A 16,121-nucleotide genomic window follows, 5' to 3' on the forward strand; every position below is an offset into this window, starting at 1 on the left:
ACATTTGTTAGTCTTTTTTGTCCTTTGAACTTAAGAGTATGCTTTAGTAACAAAAGATAAAAAATTAAACCTCCAATGCTGCTCTTAGCTCCCTTATTTATAATGTCTACTGTCTACTGCAATCCAGAAATCCGTTTGTATTGACTTGGTTACATTTATAACTATGGTTGTTTTTGAAACTTAAAAGGTCTTTACAACAGGACGGTTATAACTAGGAGGAATTACTATATTAAGTATTTAGTCTCAGAGAGTACACTGTTAGGACATTGATCTTTTGTCAGCTTCTGAGATCAATTATGACCTGCCATATCCCTCAGAGGCAGAGTCCTGGGGAAAGGAGCTTATTGTGCTTGATGCTCACTCGCTGGTCCTTTCCAGATGACCGAAATCGTGTGTATAGTTGGTGTGTGCTGCAGCCGCACAAGGGAACTGAAGGGGGCAGAGAGTTCTTTGCTTGTGGAGTCTGCCCCTCATCCCCATCCAGTGTTTGTGTTTCTGTGGTGCTTTTACCCTTATTTCCTCCTATCTTTTGCTGAGTTCCCCTTCCCCTTGTACGTTATATGAGATTTGTGCTGCAGAATGGAAGCAGAACAAGGACTTTCTTAAATACCAGAGCGATCACTCACTGAAGGATGCCTCTCTACTTCTCCCTGTTTCTCCAGCCTGGAGGTGGGCACTGATTGACAGGAAACAAAATGATGCTTAGCTGATTCAAATGAAGACCTAGTAGATAGCTGCAGGTGGATAACGGGATGATAGCTCTTCCTTTCCCTCGGCCCTCTGAGCCCCATTCCCAGAACACACCTCTCCAGAAGATGCTGTTCACTGCTGGGAAGAGTTGGTCTGGCTCTGATAGTCTTTGGCATATGAAGTACATAGGACTCAAGCTGTAGGTCCTGAAGCTGTGAGAGTTAACTCAGACCTGAGAAGAAGTAGACAGAGAGGGAGACTCTGAGGAGAAAAAGTCAGGCCAAATAAGTCTTCTGTTGTATTTAAGGTCGTCTTCTTTTAAAGAAGATTTATTTCCATTTTATGTGTATGGGTGTTTTGCCTGCATGTATGTCTGTGCACCACATGTATGCAGTGCCTTGGAGGCCTCTCTTGAACTTCCATTTGGGTACTAGGATTTGAACCCTGGTCCCCTGGAAGAGCAACCAGTGTTCTTAACTGTTGGGGCATCTCTCCAGCCTTGTATTTGTTCTTTTTTTTCTTTCTTTCTTTTTATTTTTTCCCCAAAATGGGATTTTTCTGTTTAGCCCTGGCCGTTTTGGAACTTTCTCTATAGATCAGGCTGGCCTCAAACTCAGAAATCCATGTGCTTCTGCCTCCTGAGTGCTGGGCTTAAAGGTGTGCATCACACTGCCTGGTTACATTTACACTTTTTGTTTGTTTGTTTGCTTGTTTTGTGTGTGTGTTTTGTTTTGTTTTGAGACAGGGTTCTTCTGTGTAGCCCTGGCTGTCCTGGAACTCAGGCTGGCCTCAAACTCACTGAGACCCATATAACTCTTGTTTCCCAAGTGCTGGGATTAAAGGTGTGTGCCACTGCTGCCCGGTTGCGATTCTTATGTAGTCTACCCGAAGATTTTCAGTACTTGTTTTAAACAGCAAGGTATTTTAAGTGTGCTATAGAACATTTTGGAAATATGGTTTACTTATTATATAACTCTAATAAAACTCACCTTTAACATTAATTTTTATTTGTATATAGTTTTAAAACCATATTTATTTAACTTTATTCTTTTGCTCATGATAATTTTGTGGGATATTTTACAAGTGTTTATGACATATATACATTATTTATGAATGTGTTAAAGTTATAACTTTTTCTCCTGCCTCCTTTTATTTTCTTGTGTTTTATTACAGAAATGAGCCGTCAGACTGCTACAGCATTACCCACTGGCACCTCAAAGTGTCCGCCATCCCAGAGGGTACCTGCCCTGACTGGCACAACTGCATCCAACAATGACTTGGCGAGTCTTTTTGAGTGTCCTGTGTGCTTTGACTATGTGTTGCCACCCATTCTTCAGTGTCAGAGTGGCCATCTTGTTTGTAGCAACTGTCGCCCCAAACTCACATGTTGTCCGACCTGCCGGGGCCCATTGGGATCCATTCGCAACTTGGCTATGGAGAAAGTGGCCAATTCAGTACTTTTCCCTTGTAAATATGCCTCTTCTGGATGTGAAATAACTCTGCCGCACACAGAAAAGGCAGAGCATGAGGAGCTCTGTGAGTTCAGGCCTTACTCCTGCCCCTGCCCTGGTGCTTCCTGTAAGTGGCAAGGCTCCTTGGATGCTGTCATGCCCCACCTGATGCATCAGCACAAGTCTATTACAACCCTGCAAGGAGAAGACATAGTTTTCCTTGCTACAGACATTAACCTTCCTGGTGCTGTTGACTGGGTGATGATGCAGTCTTGTTTTGGCTTTCATTTCATGTTAGTCTTGGAGAAACAGGAAAAGTATGATGGTCACCAGCAGTTCTTCGCAATTGTACAGCTGATAGGAACACGCAAGCAAGCTGAAAATTTTGCTTATCGACTTGAGTTAAATGGTCATAGGCGGCGATTGACTTGGGAAGCGACTCCTCGATCTATTCATGAGGGAATTGCAACAGCCATTATGAATAGTGACTGCCTAGTGTTTGACACCAGCATTGCACAGCTTTTTGCAGAAAATGGCAATTTAGGCATCAATGTAACTATTTCCATGTGTTGAAACGGCAATCAAATATTTCTGGCCAGTGTTTAAAATTTGCATTTGACTTCACAGAGAATAAGGCACCCATCTGCTTGCCAACCTAAAACTCTCCTGGTAGGTAGAAGCTAGACACATGAAGGTAAATAAAAAGAAAGGCTGTTAATACAGGAAACAGTTGCATGTAGTAACACTAATATATTTAAAAATAATTCAACAGTAAACCACTGAAAAAATATATATATACCCAAGATGGGCATCTTTTGTATTAAGAAAGGAAACATTGTAAAATATTTCTGAACTTTGTGTTTGTTGTAGATTGATTGTATTGTTGACAACAATTTTTTGGGGGGTGTGTGTCTGTGCACACATGCGTGCACGTGTGTGGTTGGTTTTCCTTTAACTGACAAGCCATCTGCGTGGTCATAGACCACTGCTTTCCCCTTGTGAGTCAATACATAGTGCTGCTGTGTTTTTTGTTTTGTTGGTTTTTTTTCTTTTTTTTGTGTGTGTGTATTTGCTAATTTTTATTCTAGTTTTTCATGAAATAAATTTGACTTTCTTTTCTGTAATTCAGGTTTTTCTCACTTTTGTACCTTTTAAGTTAGTGTCTTTTTGATATTCATAATTGCTTATGTCAAAAGTTTGTGTTCAGTACATACTTTCTTTTCCTTCAGTCAATTTATTAGAAATATTTTTAATTCAGCCCTTTTGTGAAAATAGGAATTCCAGAAAGGGAAGGTGATGTGAGAGCAGCTGTCACAGCTGCAGCAGGTGTAGGATGGTCTTGTCTGTGTGAGTCACACCGTCAGGCTTGCTCTTTGAAAGGTTAGGTTAGGGAGTAAACTCTGATTTATATGACTATTTAAAAATCAGGCTTTTCCTCTCTTCAAATGTCTTGGGCAAATCACATGTTTAAATTGGTTCTTGCATTTATTGGTTTTGCAAAAGAGTGCATCATCATACACAGTATTTGTAATTAAAGTAAATCATTTGTTTTTAAAAAAAGGCAGTTTGCAAAAAATGTTTTTGGTCTTTTATAATTCTCATTAAAAGATTATCTGGCAAATTAAAAAAAAATCTTAATGTGTTTACTTTAGCTCTAGGTTGGTTGGTTTTTTTTCCCCTGGAGCTGAGGACAGAACTGAGGCCTAGCACTTGCTAAGCAAGCACTCTACCACTGGGCGATATCCCCAGCCCCTGGCTCTAATAAATAGAGCTCTTTGATAAAGTCCAAAGGTATTTTCCTGTTCCAGTCTGTATTTTAGAGCAGAAGATTGTATGCCACCGTTTGAAGTGCATTAGTTTTATTCTGAAGCACAGAAAAGACTAGGCCCCCCCCACTCCTGTTTTGATTCCCAAAAGGACATTCGGAGTATGGCTAATTAATGCTGATCACAGTTTTCCTTTATAAAAAGTAAGTTGTTTTATTATTTCATACTTCCGGTGGTAGAGTCTTGACTATATAGCCTGATTGCCAAGTTCCTATGTACCAGTTTACCTTTACCCAACTTAGCCAGCTATCTGACCCTGGGCTCAGTTTCCTAATGTGTTAATTATGATGAGTATGTGAAGGGTTAAATGAGGAACTAGTACTTTAACCTGAAACAGTGCTTCATACAACATAAGCAGCTAGCCAGTGTGGGGCCCTGGATTTTGCCTTCAAGTGTCATGTTCCTAGTTACACTCAGGCACACAGCAGAAATCTGCCATTGATAATTTTGTGTTTTCCTAGTGGGTACCCCAAGCTTAGAAAGTCATTGAGGATTAATTTGCATTTCTCCTTTATCCTATTTCCAATTCTGGATTATGGAGCTTGGTTCTGTTAGCCATTTTCAGTACAGGTAAGCCTTCTAGTGAATTGGTTGTCATGTGCTTATAGAGCTATATTTGGGGTGAAAGGAATAGTTTAGCCACAGATTACAACTAGATTTTTATTTGCATGAAAATTTAGAAAAGCAGCTTATGTGTATGTTGAGACAAGGTCTTGCTAGCCCTGGGAAGGCCCTGAATCCTACATCTCACCTCAGTCCCTCAAATGCTATGATGACAGATAAGATGGCTGAAAAGCAACTGAGTATATGTCTGGGGGAATGCCATTTTTGGTTTCACTGTATTTTGCCCAGACTTTTAACATCTCAAACGGCATATCCAGTAGAAATCCATACTGTCCTCCATGAAGTGAGCTGACTAACATTTTTATTTTACTAGTTAAATGCATGTGCATGTTCTTATACACAACATTTTGAGAATGTTGATTGGTTATTTCTGTAACCCTTAACACATACATTGATCACCCTAGACTTCACCATTTTGATGGTCTTGGGAAGGCTGGTCATGGTTCATGCTTATAATCTCAGAGCTTGGAGGCCACGGCAGACTCAAGAGTTTGAGGTCAACCTGCTCTACACAGCAAGGCTTTGTCTCGAAAACAGAAAAAAAACAAAAACAAAACTTAGACCTTTTTTTTTTTTTGGGGGGGGGGTTATTATTGGGCTTGAACCTAGGGCCTCTGCTTAACCCACAAGCAAACATTCCACTGAACTGAATCCCTAGCAAAAACATTTTAGAAACTTGACCACTCACTGTAATCTTAGCTGATATTTTGTTGTATGTCAATATTTTTTATTTTTGCTGCTTACAAATTAGCCTGTACATTCTAATATCTATCTATCTATCTATCTATCTATCTATCTATCTATCTATCTATCTATCTATCTAAATATGTTTTGGGCATTAATATTTTAAAAGTCTTGACATTTTTAGCAGTGCTCTCTGGAGAGGCTTCAGTGGGACCCACAGTTGTGAAGGACTTTGTTTACCTTCTGTTTTTGCTAATTTTAGCAAGTGAAGGCATATTTTATGTATATTTAGCAGCAGGTAAGGCTGACACATTAACATTTATTAGCTATTAAGTCTTTATATTCTTGACCCCCACAGGTGAGAAATGTAGCTACATTTCTTTTTTCCTTTGTGATTTGGCATACAAAAATGAACTCTTGTCTTTATATTGTTTGTTAGAATGGATAATTTCTGTTGTGCCCTTGACCCTCTTAGTATCTTTCAGAAGTTTTATGGGTAGGTATACATGATCCTCCTTGATTTTGTTCTTTTGCTTTTAATACTCCTGTTTGTGTTGCTCTGGATCAAACTAGGGCCTCTCATGCTACACCCCTACCTCTTAAGCTTGAGTTTGTCATACTGAATTAAGTCCTGGACCAGTTTAGTGTGTATCAGTGATTGGTGGAAGTTTACCTTTGCTTTAATTTTTTAAACTGTGTGTACGACTTGAAAGCTCACATTTATGCCATGTACACTTAGGTGACTTTAATTCAGAAAAAGTGACACTCATTTCTCATTTTCTGTCCTCAAATAATTCCAGAGCTCTTCAAATTCAGGAACATCTACAATGATGATAAATAAAATGTAGAATTTTATTCAGATTCCTGAAAGGAAAATCTAGTAAGTAATCCAAATTTAAAAATAAAAAGTGGGCTGGAGAGAGGAGTCAGTGGCTGAGAGCACTAGCTGCTCCTCCGAAGAACCTGGGTTCAGTTCCCAGTGCTCTTGTGGCAGCTTACAACTGTCTGTAACTCCAGTTCCAGGGGATCTGATGACTTCTAGCCTCCATGAGCACCAGACATGCACATGGTACTCAGGTATATATACAGGTAAAATACCTGTACACATAACAAATTGAAAAAAACATTTTTTTTAAGTTACCAAAACAAAAACAAAATACCCACAACCAACCCAACACTGGATCAAACTAAATATACCTGGGGTCAGTTTGTGACCATCTCGTTAGTTGGACAGAAATAAGATCAGAATGTAAGAGTGCGTAGAGCTTATTACTTCCTGGTCCTGCCACTGTATGCATTATCTGAAAAAGGTAATCCCAAACCAGCACTTGGGAGGCTGTAGGAGGAGGATCATAACATACCACTGCATAGGAAGTTAAGCAGCATGCCTGGGCTACACAGACCCTGTCTCAAAAAAAAAAAAGGTATGGATAGTGTGCACTGAGCAGTATTCCATTGTGGGTGTGTAAAACACAAGAGTTCTCAGTGTCTGACTTGCCCAGGTAAGCTGGTTACATCATTTACCAAAAGAAACTCCTATTTTTCAAGCTGGCATTACCCAAACAAAAGTGAGCTTTCATACAAAGCACTATAGTATATCTGAAGTGAATTATTATTGAAAACAAATTTTTCCTAGAATTAAAATCCTTTTGATACCTCTTTTATGAAGCCAGGTCTTGAAGTGCAGCTCTGCAGCATTGGCTAGCTTGGAACTTGCTCCGTAAGACCTTGGATTCTCAGCATTTGGCGGGGATTAAAACCATGCCCAGCTCATTTGTTGTTTTTAATAAAGAATAATTTTCACTGTAAGGAGAAGTACTTTAGCGTTGGATCTTAACCATCAAATCAGAGACTGAATAAGCCTACTTCTCTTGTCTGAAGGAGCTGCTAGGGGTTTCCCAGGGAGGGCCTCATACCTTTGGGTCTGAGTAATGTGATGAACATATTATTTCATTAAACAAAACTAGTGAATAATCCTAGCTGCATTTTGTATTTGGAAGAATTGTCAAAATTAATACTTTTGTGTGACTGTCAAGACTCTTACTAATAGTGTGGTTTACTTCATGTAATTTTCATAGGGGAAGACACTAAGTGCTTTTGTCCTCTGCAGGTGACGACCTGATTTGCGTTGGTTTTGGTGGGGGAGATGTGTCTTGACATGAAGCATCCTCCAAAATGGCTGGTGTCAAAGGCTTGACCCCGATGATGGTATTGAAAAGTGGGTCACTGATAACTACATCAGTGGATATGTTGATGGCTGAATAGATTGTTTGGGGAGGGCTAGTTGGAGGAAGTTATGTCACTGGGGAATATATTTTGGAAAGATGCATCTTGTCTTTAGATCTTCCTCTCTGGCTCTTCTGCTTCCAGCTGCCATGAGGTGAACAGCTTTATTCTGGCATGCCTTTCCTTCCCACCATGGTGTTCTCCTTCAACGCAAGCCCACAGCGATAGGGCGGGCAGCTCAGCTGTGGATGGCAACCTGAAACCATAAGCCCAAAGAAGTCTTTTTCTCAGGTTATTCTGTTACAGCAATGAAAAGTGACTGTTCCTTCATCTAGTATTGGAAATGAATGGTAGACATCACTAACCACCGTGCCCAGATGGGAATCGATGTACTCGGTGACTGCCTCTGACTTGGGAGTTGGTGCTGTAAATGAGACCCTTGTGTCCCCACTTTTATGAAGAGGGTATGTGGTATGGCCACAAGTTGGTTTGTATTTTAGAGATTGAAGCCATAGCCTCTCCAGTGCTAAGCAAGCATTCTACTGTATTATACCTCTAGTCCAGAATACAAATTTTAATTGCTATCAGGGAAGAGGAAAGAAAATAATGTTTTAGTATATACACTGACCTGGTGTTTTTTTAAAGATTCATGTATGTTTTATATCATTTATAATCTGGTATCTTACTTATAGTCACTGATTTACCAATTGCTATTAAATATTTTAGGAACAACTAAAACAGAAGGTATTTGCCCCTAAATTTGCATATAGATTATTATGTGACTCAGGACCTCAGAGTCTTATTTTGTAGTACATAGAAAAATCCAGAGGAATGATAAATGGGCAGAACCAATTGAAACTGTCCTATAAAGCTGATAACCAAGGTACTTACAGCTTTGTTCGACTTTGATACCTGAAAACTTATGTGCATGTGAGAATTCCAAATGGTATGGCCAAGGTAGAAAAGCTGGAGCTGGGGCTGGAGTTGGGGCTGAGGTGTTGTTTAGTATTTAGTCCCTAGTACATGTACACACATACATACGCATGCAGAGCCAGAAAGTTGGACAGACTATCTCAGTTGTTTGTGGCTAGTAAAGGACAAAAGCATTTCTCACAGATCTGGAGGCGGAAGTTGGAGGTCAGGGTTGGTGAGTTGAATGGTGGGGGCCGAATGCCCCTACGTGTAAGATGTCGCCTCAGTGCTAACCTGGTAGAGAAGTATGCCCATACAAAGTAACTAGCTAGTTTTCTTGAGCCCTTTCCTAGTGAGAGTGGAACACATGCATTTTGGGAAGGCATTCTGATCAGAGCACCACCACAAAAGTTCTACTTCTGCGCACACATCCCAAAATAATTAGAAAAGCAGGGATTTGTACCTTCCTGTTCATAGCCAACAGTCACAAAACAGTAGAGGAATGGATGAACAAAAGGTGCCATATGTGTACAGTGGCTTGTTCAGCCATAAAAAGCATGATACATGATATAGGGATAAACTTGACCACTTGGTAAGATGTCAGACAAGGAAAACAACAACAACAACAACAAACGAAAAACCTTCAAAGCCTTTAGAATAAGGAAAATGGAAGAAGAGTGGTTACCAGGTCTGCAATTGGGGGAATGAGTTCAGTTGTTTGTGCTGAAAAAAATCATGGACAGTGGGAACACTGAATGCCACAGAGGTCCCTGAATAAAATACTTGTAAGTGGTTACAGTGGTGAATTTTATGCACATTTTCTCAGATCAAAAACTCCTCCTTAGCAAACCAAAAACAGTGTTAGAAAAACCAAAAACATACTGTTAAATCCCAAATGGCTCCTTTCAAAAGGAAAGATGGGCTGGAGAGCCAGCTCTCCAGTTGAGAATGCTCACTGTTCTTGCTGAAGACCTAAATTCAGTTTCCAGCACCCACACCAGGCAGCTCACAGCCACTTGTAACTCCAGCTGCAGCTGCAGGGGATCTGAGTCCCTCTTTTGGCCTCTTCAGTACCTATATGCGCGCGCGCGTGCGCGCGCACGCACACACACACACACACACGCACACACAGATGGGCACAAATCTTTTTAAAAAAAGAAATACATACTTCAAACAGCACAGAAGATGGCCTGTGAAGTGTCCTGTGCAGGTCACTGCTGATGTCTAGGACCCAGAGAAGCTGGAGCTTTAACATGTTCTGTCAACACCTCAGGCAGGTATGAGGCAGAGCTCGATGTTCCTTCATTCCTTGTGTAAGATTACAGAGGTTGGTACCTCATCAAGTGCTGTGAGTGCCCCAAGTAGTCCTGGTTTGGCATTTCCTCCAGAGATTTTTAATTAGCAGGCCTGAGCAGGGTTTCAGGTAACTTGTATACCCCATTCTCATCCAGGAAGTATCAAAAGTATCTTTATAATAGCTCTTACATTTTGTAATGTAAGATTCTGACTCCAGAATTAAAATTGCATTGTTTACATTGCATTCTGTTGAATCAGCAATAATACTATTATTTCACACATGAACATGTATGAAACGGATCCAGAAAGCTAGTAAGTACAAGGGGCCTTTATCTTGGTGCCTTGGGCTGAGCCATAGGAGAGGACAGTCATGGGAAGTTGATGTACTTGGGATTTGGCATAAACAAATGATTCCAAGTTTAGGGATCATCCCAGAACACAGCTGCTCCCTTGGGCCTGTAGTTTTTTTGAGTTACAGGAACCCGAAGCCCTTGTGTTCCTGTAATGACTGCCAATACATGCCTCAGCTTAAGACCTGTACTGTCATGTGTGGGCCTCATCCTAGACTCTTAACAAGAACAGTTGCCTAGAGTTTTGTCTTTGCTAGATTTCCTTCTAAGTGATTGGTTACAGGATCCAGTAAAGTGTATATGGGTCTCCAGAGTTAAAAGTATATGTCAACTGTTACTTATTCTGAGATAGGGTCTCCCTGTGTAGTCCTGGCTGTCCTGAAACTTGGTGTGTAGACCAGGCTGGCTTTAAACGTCAAGAGATCCACCTGCCTCTGCCTCTGCCTCCTGAGTGCATGTGCTACCACACTTGACTCACCCAGTTATCAAGCACATCAGACACATCGGAGGGATTCCTAAATCTCTACTCCACATCTCTGAGTTGGATTCAGGTCTGTAGTAGGCCTGATAGTTGACATTTCTAGCAAGTTTTTTTGTTCTGGGACCACAGAGAACCTCTGTTGTGTATCTTTTCCAGGGACACCAATCCCACTGAAGACCACACTTCAAGTTTTAATTCTTTATTAAACTAACATTGCTGTAATAAACATCAACAGCTACTTGAACAGACCCATTGCTATTTTGATTATGTCCACAAATTAGAGATATTTTGCTTACTCTTACTGGTGCCTAAAACCAGCCTTACCAGGACCTCCTGGCACCTCATAATTGAAATTCCAGCTGAAGTTGGGGCTTAAAGTTTGCTGTCAATGAGACCAGGTCTGGTCTTGACAGTAAAGCCACCATCAAAAGCTGCATTTAGAACTTCATCCAGGCAGCTTGCTGTGACAAAACTTAGATCCTGTCTGACGTTGCTTGGGATTTCTTCAAGGTCTTTCTCATTCCTCTTGGGAATTATGACATGTTTCAGCCCTGCTCGGTGTGCTGCGAGTACCTTGTCTTTAATTCCCCCCACCTGTTAGTGAGAGAAGACAGCTGTCAGGGGTTATTGTCTGCCAAGGGGATCTCCTTTTCACTGAACTATCACTGGCTTAGATATTCAGCCCACCTCCCATTTGTTAATAGTATGAGTTGGGATGCCACTAAAAGGCTTAATGGTAGCCTATTTTAATGTTTGTGTTACTTCCATATTAAATATTTTTAATGAGAGAAAATCTGAAATTATGATGGCTGTGGATACCTTTAAAAAATACATATATATGTCATTGCAACCTTGTATTTCGGTTGATTCCGTGGCAGCATTACATTAGCTTTGTTATACTATTCTTAGCTAGAAGAAAGGATTTTGGAGATTTTCGCCATAAAGAAATGACAAATGGAGGAAATAAATATGTTGATTTAAATGTTATATAATGTGACCTGTATCTTAATATATACAATTTTGTTTTTATAAAATAAAGTTTTAAAAGTTAAATGAACAAACAGAACTGGTCTTACAGAAGAAGCTCAATTGCGTTATGAGATCATTGCCTTCATTACCACAAAGCAAAGACCTTTGTGCCACTTAAAAATGAGAACACTCCAAACTAGCTCTGGTGGTTTTTTGTTGTTTTGTGACAAAATCACTGTAGATTACCCTGGCCTTTACTCATAGAGATCTGTCTGCTACCGTTTCCTGCTCCCAAGTGCTGGGATTAAAGGCATGTGACACCAGGGCTGGCCCCTCTTGTGATCTAAAAACAAACAGAAAGCTATGCCCCCGATGGTTCCTTCACAAACGATGGGGTCTGATTCCCTTTCCCTCCAATGTGAACCTGGCTTTGTAACCTGTCTGTAAGAAGCATATGGAAGTGATGCTATGTGAGTTTCAACACTAAGGCATAAAAAGAAAGCTCCTGCCTGATTGTTACCTTGGACCACTTGCCCTAGAGGTATCGAGGTATCATGTTTGAAGTTACCTACACAGACTGGGAAAACCCGCAAGTGAGGACTTGGGCCTCCTATGCATCACACAGAAGCAGGTCCCCCGTTGAGTCACCCAGGTGACTGTGGCCTGCAGTCAAGACCCTGAACCAGAAAAGGGCTAAGTTTCCCGGGCCTTCCCACATGGGCTCCAGCCTAACTGGCTAGCTTCCTTCTTACACAGCTGTCACCCTGCCCCAGACTGCACTTTTCTGGAGTGCTGCCTTCAGAGAAAATTCTGAGACAGACTGCTTCCTTCCAGTGTGAAATGTTTGTTTTTACACTCACACTTGATTGACACAGACACGATATATAATCCTGTTACACTGTATATCCACTGTTACTCAGTGAGCTGATATATAATCCTGTTACACTGTATATCCACTGTTACTCAGTGAGCTGATATATAATCCTGTTACACTGTATATCCACTGTTACTCAGTGAGCTGAGAACTCCTGAGAACATCTTGGCTGCTTGGTGTAGTCTTTCCACTCCAGGACATGCTCTGTTATTTCTTTGGTTATTTGTTCTAGTCCGTCTTCCTGTTTGCTCTAATTCCTGTCAGATGTTGGACATGTCAGACTGATTATACTGTATATTATTTTCCTAGTCATTCTTTAACCACACTCCACCCATAAGATTCCCTTTTATTTCAGCCTCAGCAATTTTTTTAAAAGTTCTACCACTTTTCTTCATACTTGCATGGTTGAATGAAAATCTGGGGGTACAATAGTTTCAGTGGTTTTCCAATATTAGGAATTGAGCTGAGTCTTACATGCAAGGCTAAGAAAGTCCTCTGCTAACTGAGGCCTATCTCTGGCTCCTTTTTACTTTGAGGCAGGGTCTCACTAAGTTGCTCATGCTGCTTCAATCTTCCTGAGTTGCTGGGGTTTTAGGTGTGTGTGCCTGGCCCCTTTAGTGTTCTTAACTGGCAATTCTATAATCTACTTTCATTCATATTTTGCAGAGTAAAGAACATTAGCTCTTTTCTTTTTTCCTATGGATCTGTCAATCTTTTGTTTTTGGTTTTTGTTTTGTTTTTGGAGACAGGGTTTCTCTGTGTAACAGCCCTGGCTGTCCTGGAACTCACTTTAATTCAGTTTCCATTTCTATGCTGCTAGTTTTGCTATAAATCTTGCCAATTACAGTAACCTAAGATTTCTACAAGGTTCTAGAATGTCTCAAACAAACTTCAAGAAGTGTGGGTTGAGCTTAAAAGCAACCATCTGACTTTATGTACATGCAAGGCACTTTAACTGCTAAGTAGAGAGACTGCAGACCTTGATCTTCCTATCAACCACACTAATAAATCTTTTTAGATGACAAGGGAACATGGAGAGAGTCAGGTTTTCTTTTGCTTGACCCAAAGTTTAAAATATAAATTAGTTACAGATTACATTTTTAATGTCTATTTTAAACCAAAGTTTTTACAAAAATAAGGCAAACTACTATTCATGTAAATTTAAAAATATTAATTTGAGTAAAAATGACAAGCACATGAATGTTTTCTATACTTACTGGGAGAACAAGCCCTCTCAGAGTAATTTCCCCAGTCATGGCTACATCTGAACGCACCAGCCGCCCACTGAAAAGTGAGGCGAGACAAGTTACTATGGTAACACCAGCAGATGGTCCATCTTTTGTGACAGCTCCAGCTGGGAAGTGCAGATGGATGTCTGTGTTGTCAAGAAGATCAAAACTTCCAAAAGCTTTAAAAGGGGGGAAAAAAAGGGGTTTTAATGTAGAAAAATTAAACACTTTTTTTTCTCTGAATAAAACCAAACACAAAAATGGATGTTTTGTATAAATGGATCCTTCAAAAAATATTAGTGGATAGTGTACTTAGAGTGAGGTCTGGACAGAAAGATTCATTCTAAGTATGATTTAAAACAAACCTTTGCTCTTGTTTCTAGTTCAGGCACTAAGCCAGATAGCTCTAACATGATCACTAGTCTCTGTAGGCATTCAGAAGCCAAGCCCTAGACTTTACTGAATGGGTCACCTTTGTCACACACTCTAAGATGCTTCCTGGATCATGATCCTAGCGCCCTCCTTCCCAGCTGGGTCCCCACAGCCACTAGGCCATGTACCATTAGTCAGGTGGTATTTCTTTGCATTGCTTCGAAGCCAGCTAATGGCGAGATGGGCAGACTCCTTCATGACGTCCCCGAGCTGGCCGGTCAGCGTTAGCTGGCCTTCACCGTCCATTCGACTTGCCTCCACGAACATGATTTTGCCACCCAAGGGAGTCCATGCTAATCCTATTGCCACTCCAGGCTGACTCAAACGCTCAGATACCTTGAAGGAAGAAAAAATGATCAGCTATATCAACATGAAGAAATTGTTTCCAGAGCATTTAATTGTACTGTCCTCTAAGATTCTGCCTTCCCAGGGCAAGCTTAAGCACTAATCTCTGAGAACTTGGTACCTGACATTATTTGGAGTCATACCTCTTACTACCCTGCCACAGAGATACGTACACTTCTTATTTAGTATTTACCGGATGCAGTTTAGCTCTAGAACATGGGTGAGTCACTGACTTCCAGAGCTGGGTCCAGTTATATATACCTTGACTTTCAGGAAACAGTCCTTCTATCAGTGTGCATGCCTCAGGGAGCAGAACTCCTCCCCCTGACACTCAGCCGAGAAGCAGTAGCTCTCGAAGGCTTTCTACTTGCTACTGCAGAAACACTGCCACTCCTTAGTGATATCCTAGACTCGGGGCATGGGACAGCCCTGTGCTGCGTGGCTGCAGTTTAAGTAGAGCTGCTTAGCTGGGATTATGAGTCTAGGTGATAAACTATAGGTTTAGGTTGACATACCCCAGGTAAGAAAATGCAAAGTAGCAGTTAAAGACAGCAGTGCTAACTTTGCTGCACCCCCATGTCTCCAGACTGCCCATTCTGTTGTGTCACCCGAGTCAGGAAGTAAGTACAGTATGTCACCCAGTACCAATCCACTGTGAGGTTTCTCCACTGTCAGGTACCTGTGTCACTATGGGACAGCAGAGACTGGCTGGCTTCTGATAGAAGACTGGGTGCTCACACCGTCTTTCTCTAGCAGGTGTGTGCAGAGAAAACTGTGGCATCAGGGGAGCCACTGGGTAGTCACCTACGTTAAGAGCTAACTTTGACCTTTCACTTCACAGGGAGACAGCAGATTTAGCTAGCCATGGGCGGGCACCAGCCCTGCTCACCCACAGTCACTTCCTCTGTGCTGTATTTAATGAGAAAGATGGGAAAGATAGGCCAGTGCTGTTTAAGAACAAGACAAATAGATGATAAAACTGTTCACAATCTTAAAAAATTAGTACAGGATCAATTTTCTTATTCTTTTTATTGCATGGCTTCTTTCCCTGGCTGGATGAACTAACCCTAAAGAATAATCTTAAGAATGCAAAGTCATCTTTAACACAGTAAGCCACAATTATTAATTAAAATTTTATTAGCTGTCAATCACATTCTTACAGCTGAATCCTCAAAACTATTAACCATGTTGCTTCAAGAAACCAGGCAAGGGGATGGAGAAATGAGTCAGCAGTCAAGGTCACTTAGTGGTCTTGTAGAGGATCCAGATTCAGCTACTGGCACTCACATGGCAGCTCATAGCCAGCTGCCTGTTAACTCCAGTTTCAGGGCATCCCATCCCCTCTTCTGGCCTCCACAGGCACCAAGGATGCAAGTGGTACGTAGACAAACATTCAGGCAAAACACCCATACACATAAAATTTAAAAAGAAAGAAACCAGACTGGGGAGATTATGCTGAAAGTAAAAGAGCTTGCTCTGTATCTGATGTCCTGAGTTCAATCCCAGGCTCAAGTAAGAAGCTGAGCATGGCAATGTGCATTTAATCTCAGCATTCCTACAGGCAATTGGAGGCAGAGAGGGAGAATCATGGAAGCTTGCATACAAGTTTGTAGCTGGAGATTTCTCCAGTCCCGCCAGGCCCACAGCCACTCAGAACCAAGTAAAAACACAGAGGCTTATATTACTTATAAACTGTATGGCCATGGCAGGCTTCTTGTTATCTAGTTCTTAT

The 16,121-nt window shown here is 41.0% G+C and overlaps 2 protein-coding genes across 4 annotated transcripts in view; one reads left to right on the forward strand and one right to left on the reverse strand.

Moving 5' to 3' along the window:
• Siah1 (siah E3 ubiquitin protein ligase 1) overlaps positions 1–9,209 on the forward strand; it is a 33,248-nt gene extending 24,039 nt beyond the window's left edge. For both annotated transcript variants that reach the window (XM_052728215.1, XM_052728214.1), the window contains exon 2: positions 1,864–9,209. In XM_052728215.1, the coding sequence (XP_052584175.1) occupies positions 1,866–2,714 (849 nt within the window). In that variant the 5' untranslated portion in view covers positions 1,864–1,865 and the 3' untranslated portion in view covers positions 2,715–9,209. The remainder of the gene's footprint in view (positions 1–1,863) is intronic.
• A 1,514-nt stretch (positions 9,210–10,723) lies between these two features.
• The window catches only part of Lonp2 (lon peptidase 2, peroxisomal), a 119,584-nt gene continuing 114,186 nt past the window's right edge, over positions 10,724–16,121 (reverse strand). For both annotated transcript variants that reach the window (XM_052728212.1, XM_052728213.1), the window contains 3 exons: positions 14,173–14,380; positions 13,601–13,791; positions 10,724–11,134 (listed from right to left, as the gene is read on the reverse strand). In XM_052728212.1, the coding sequence (XP_052584172.1) occupies positions 10,913–11,134; positions 13,601–13,791; positions 14,173–14,380 (621 nt within the window). In that variant the 3' untranslated portion in view covers positions 10,724–10,912. The remainder of the gene's footprint in view (positions 11,135–13,600; positions 13,792–14,172; positions 14,381–16,121) is intronic.

The sequence above is a fragment of the Peromyscus californicus genome, unplaced genomic scaffold, assembly GCF_007827085.1.
Source record: "Peromyscus californicus insignis strain IS unplaced genomic scaffold, ASM782708v3 Scaffold_8__1_contigs__length_139910024, whole genome shotgun sequence".
Lineage (NCBI taxonomy): Eukaryota > Metazoa > Chordata > Mammalia > Rodentia > Cricetidae > Peromyscus > Peromyscus californicus.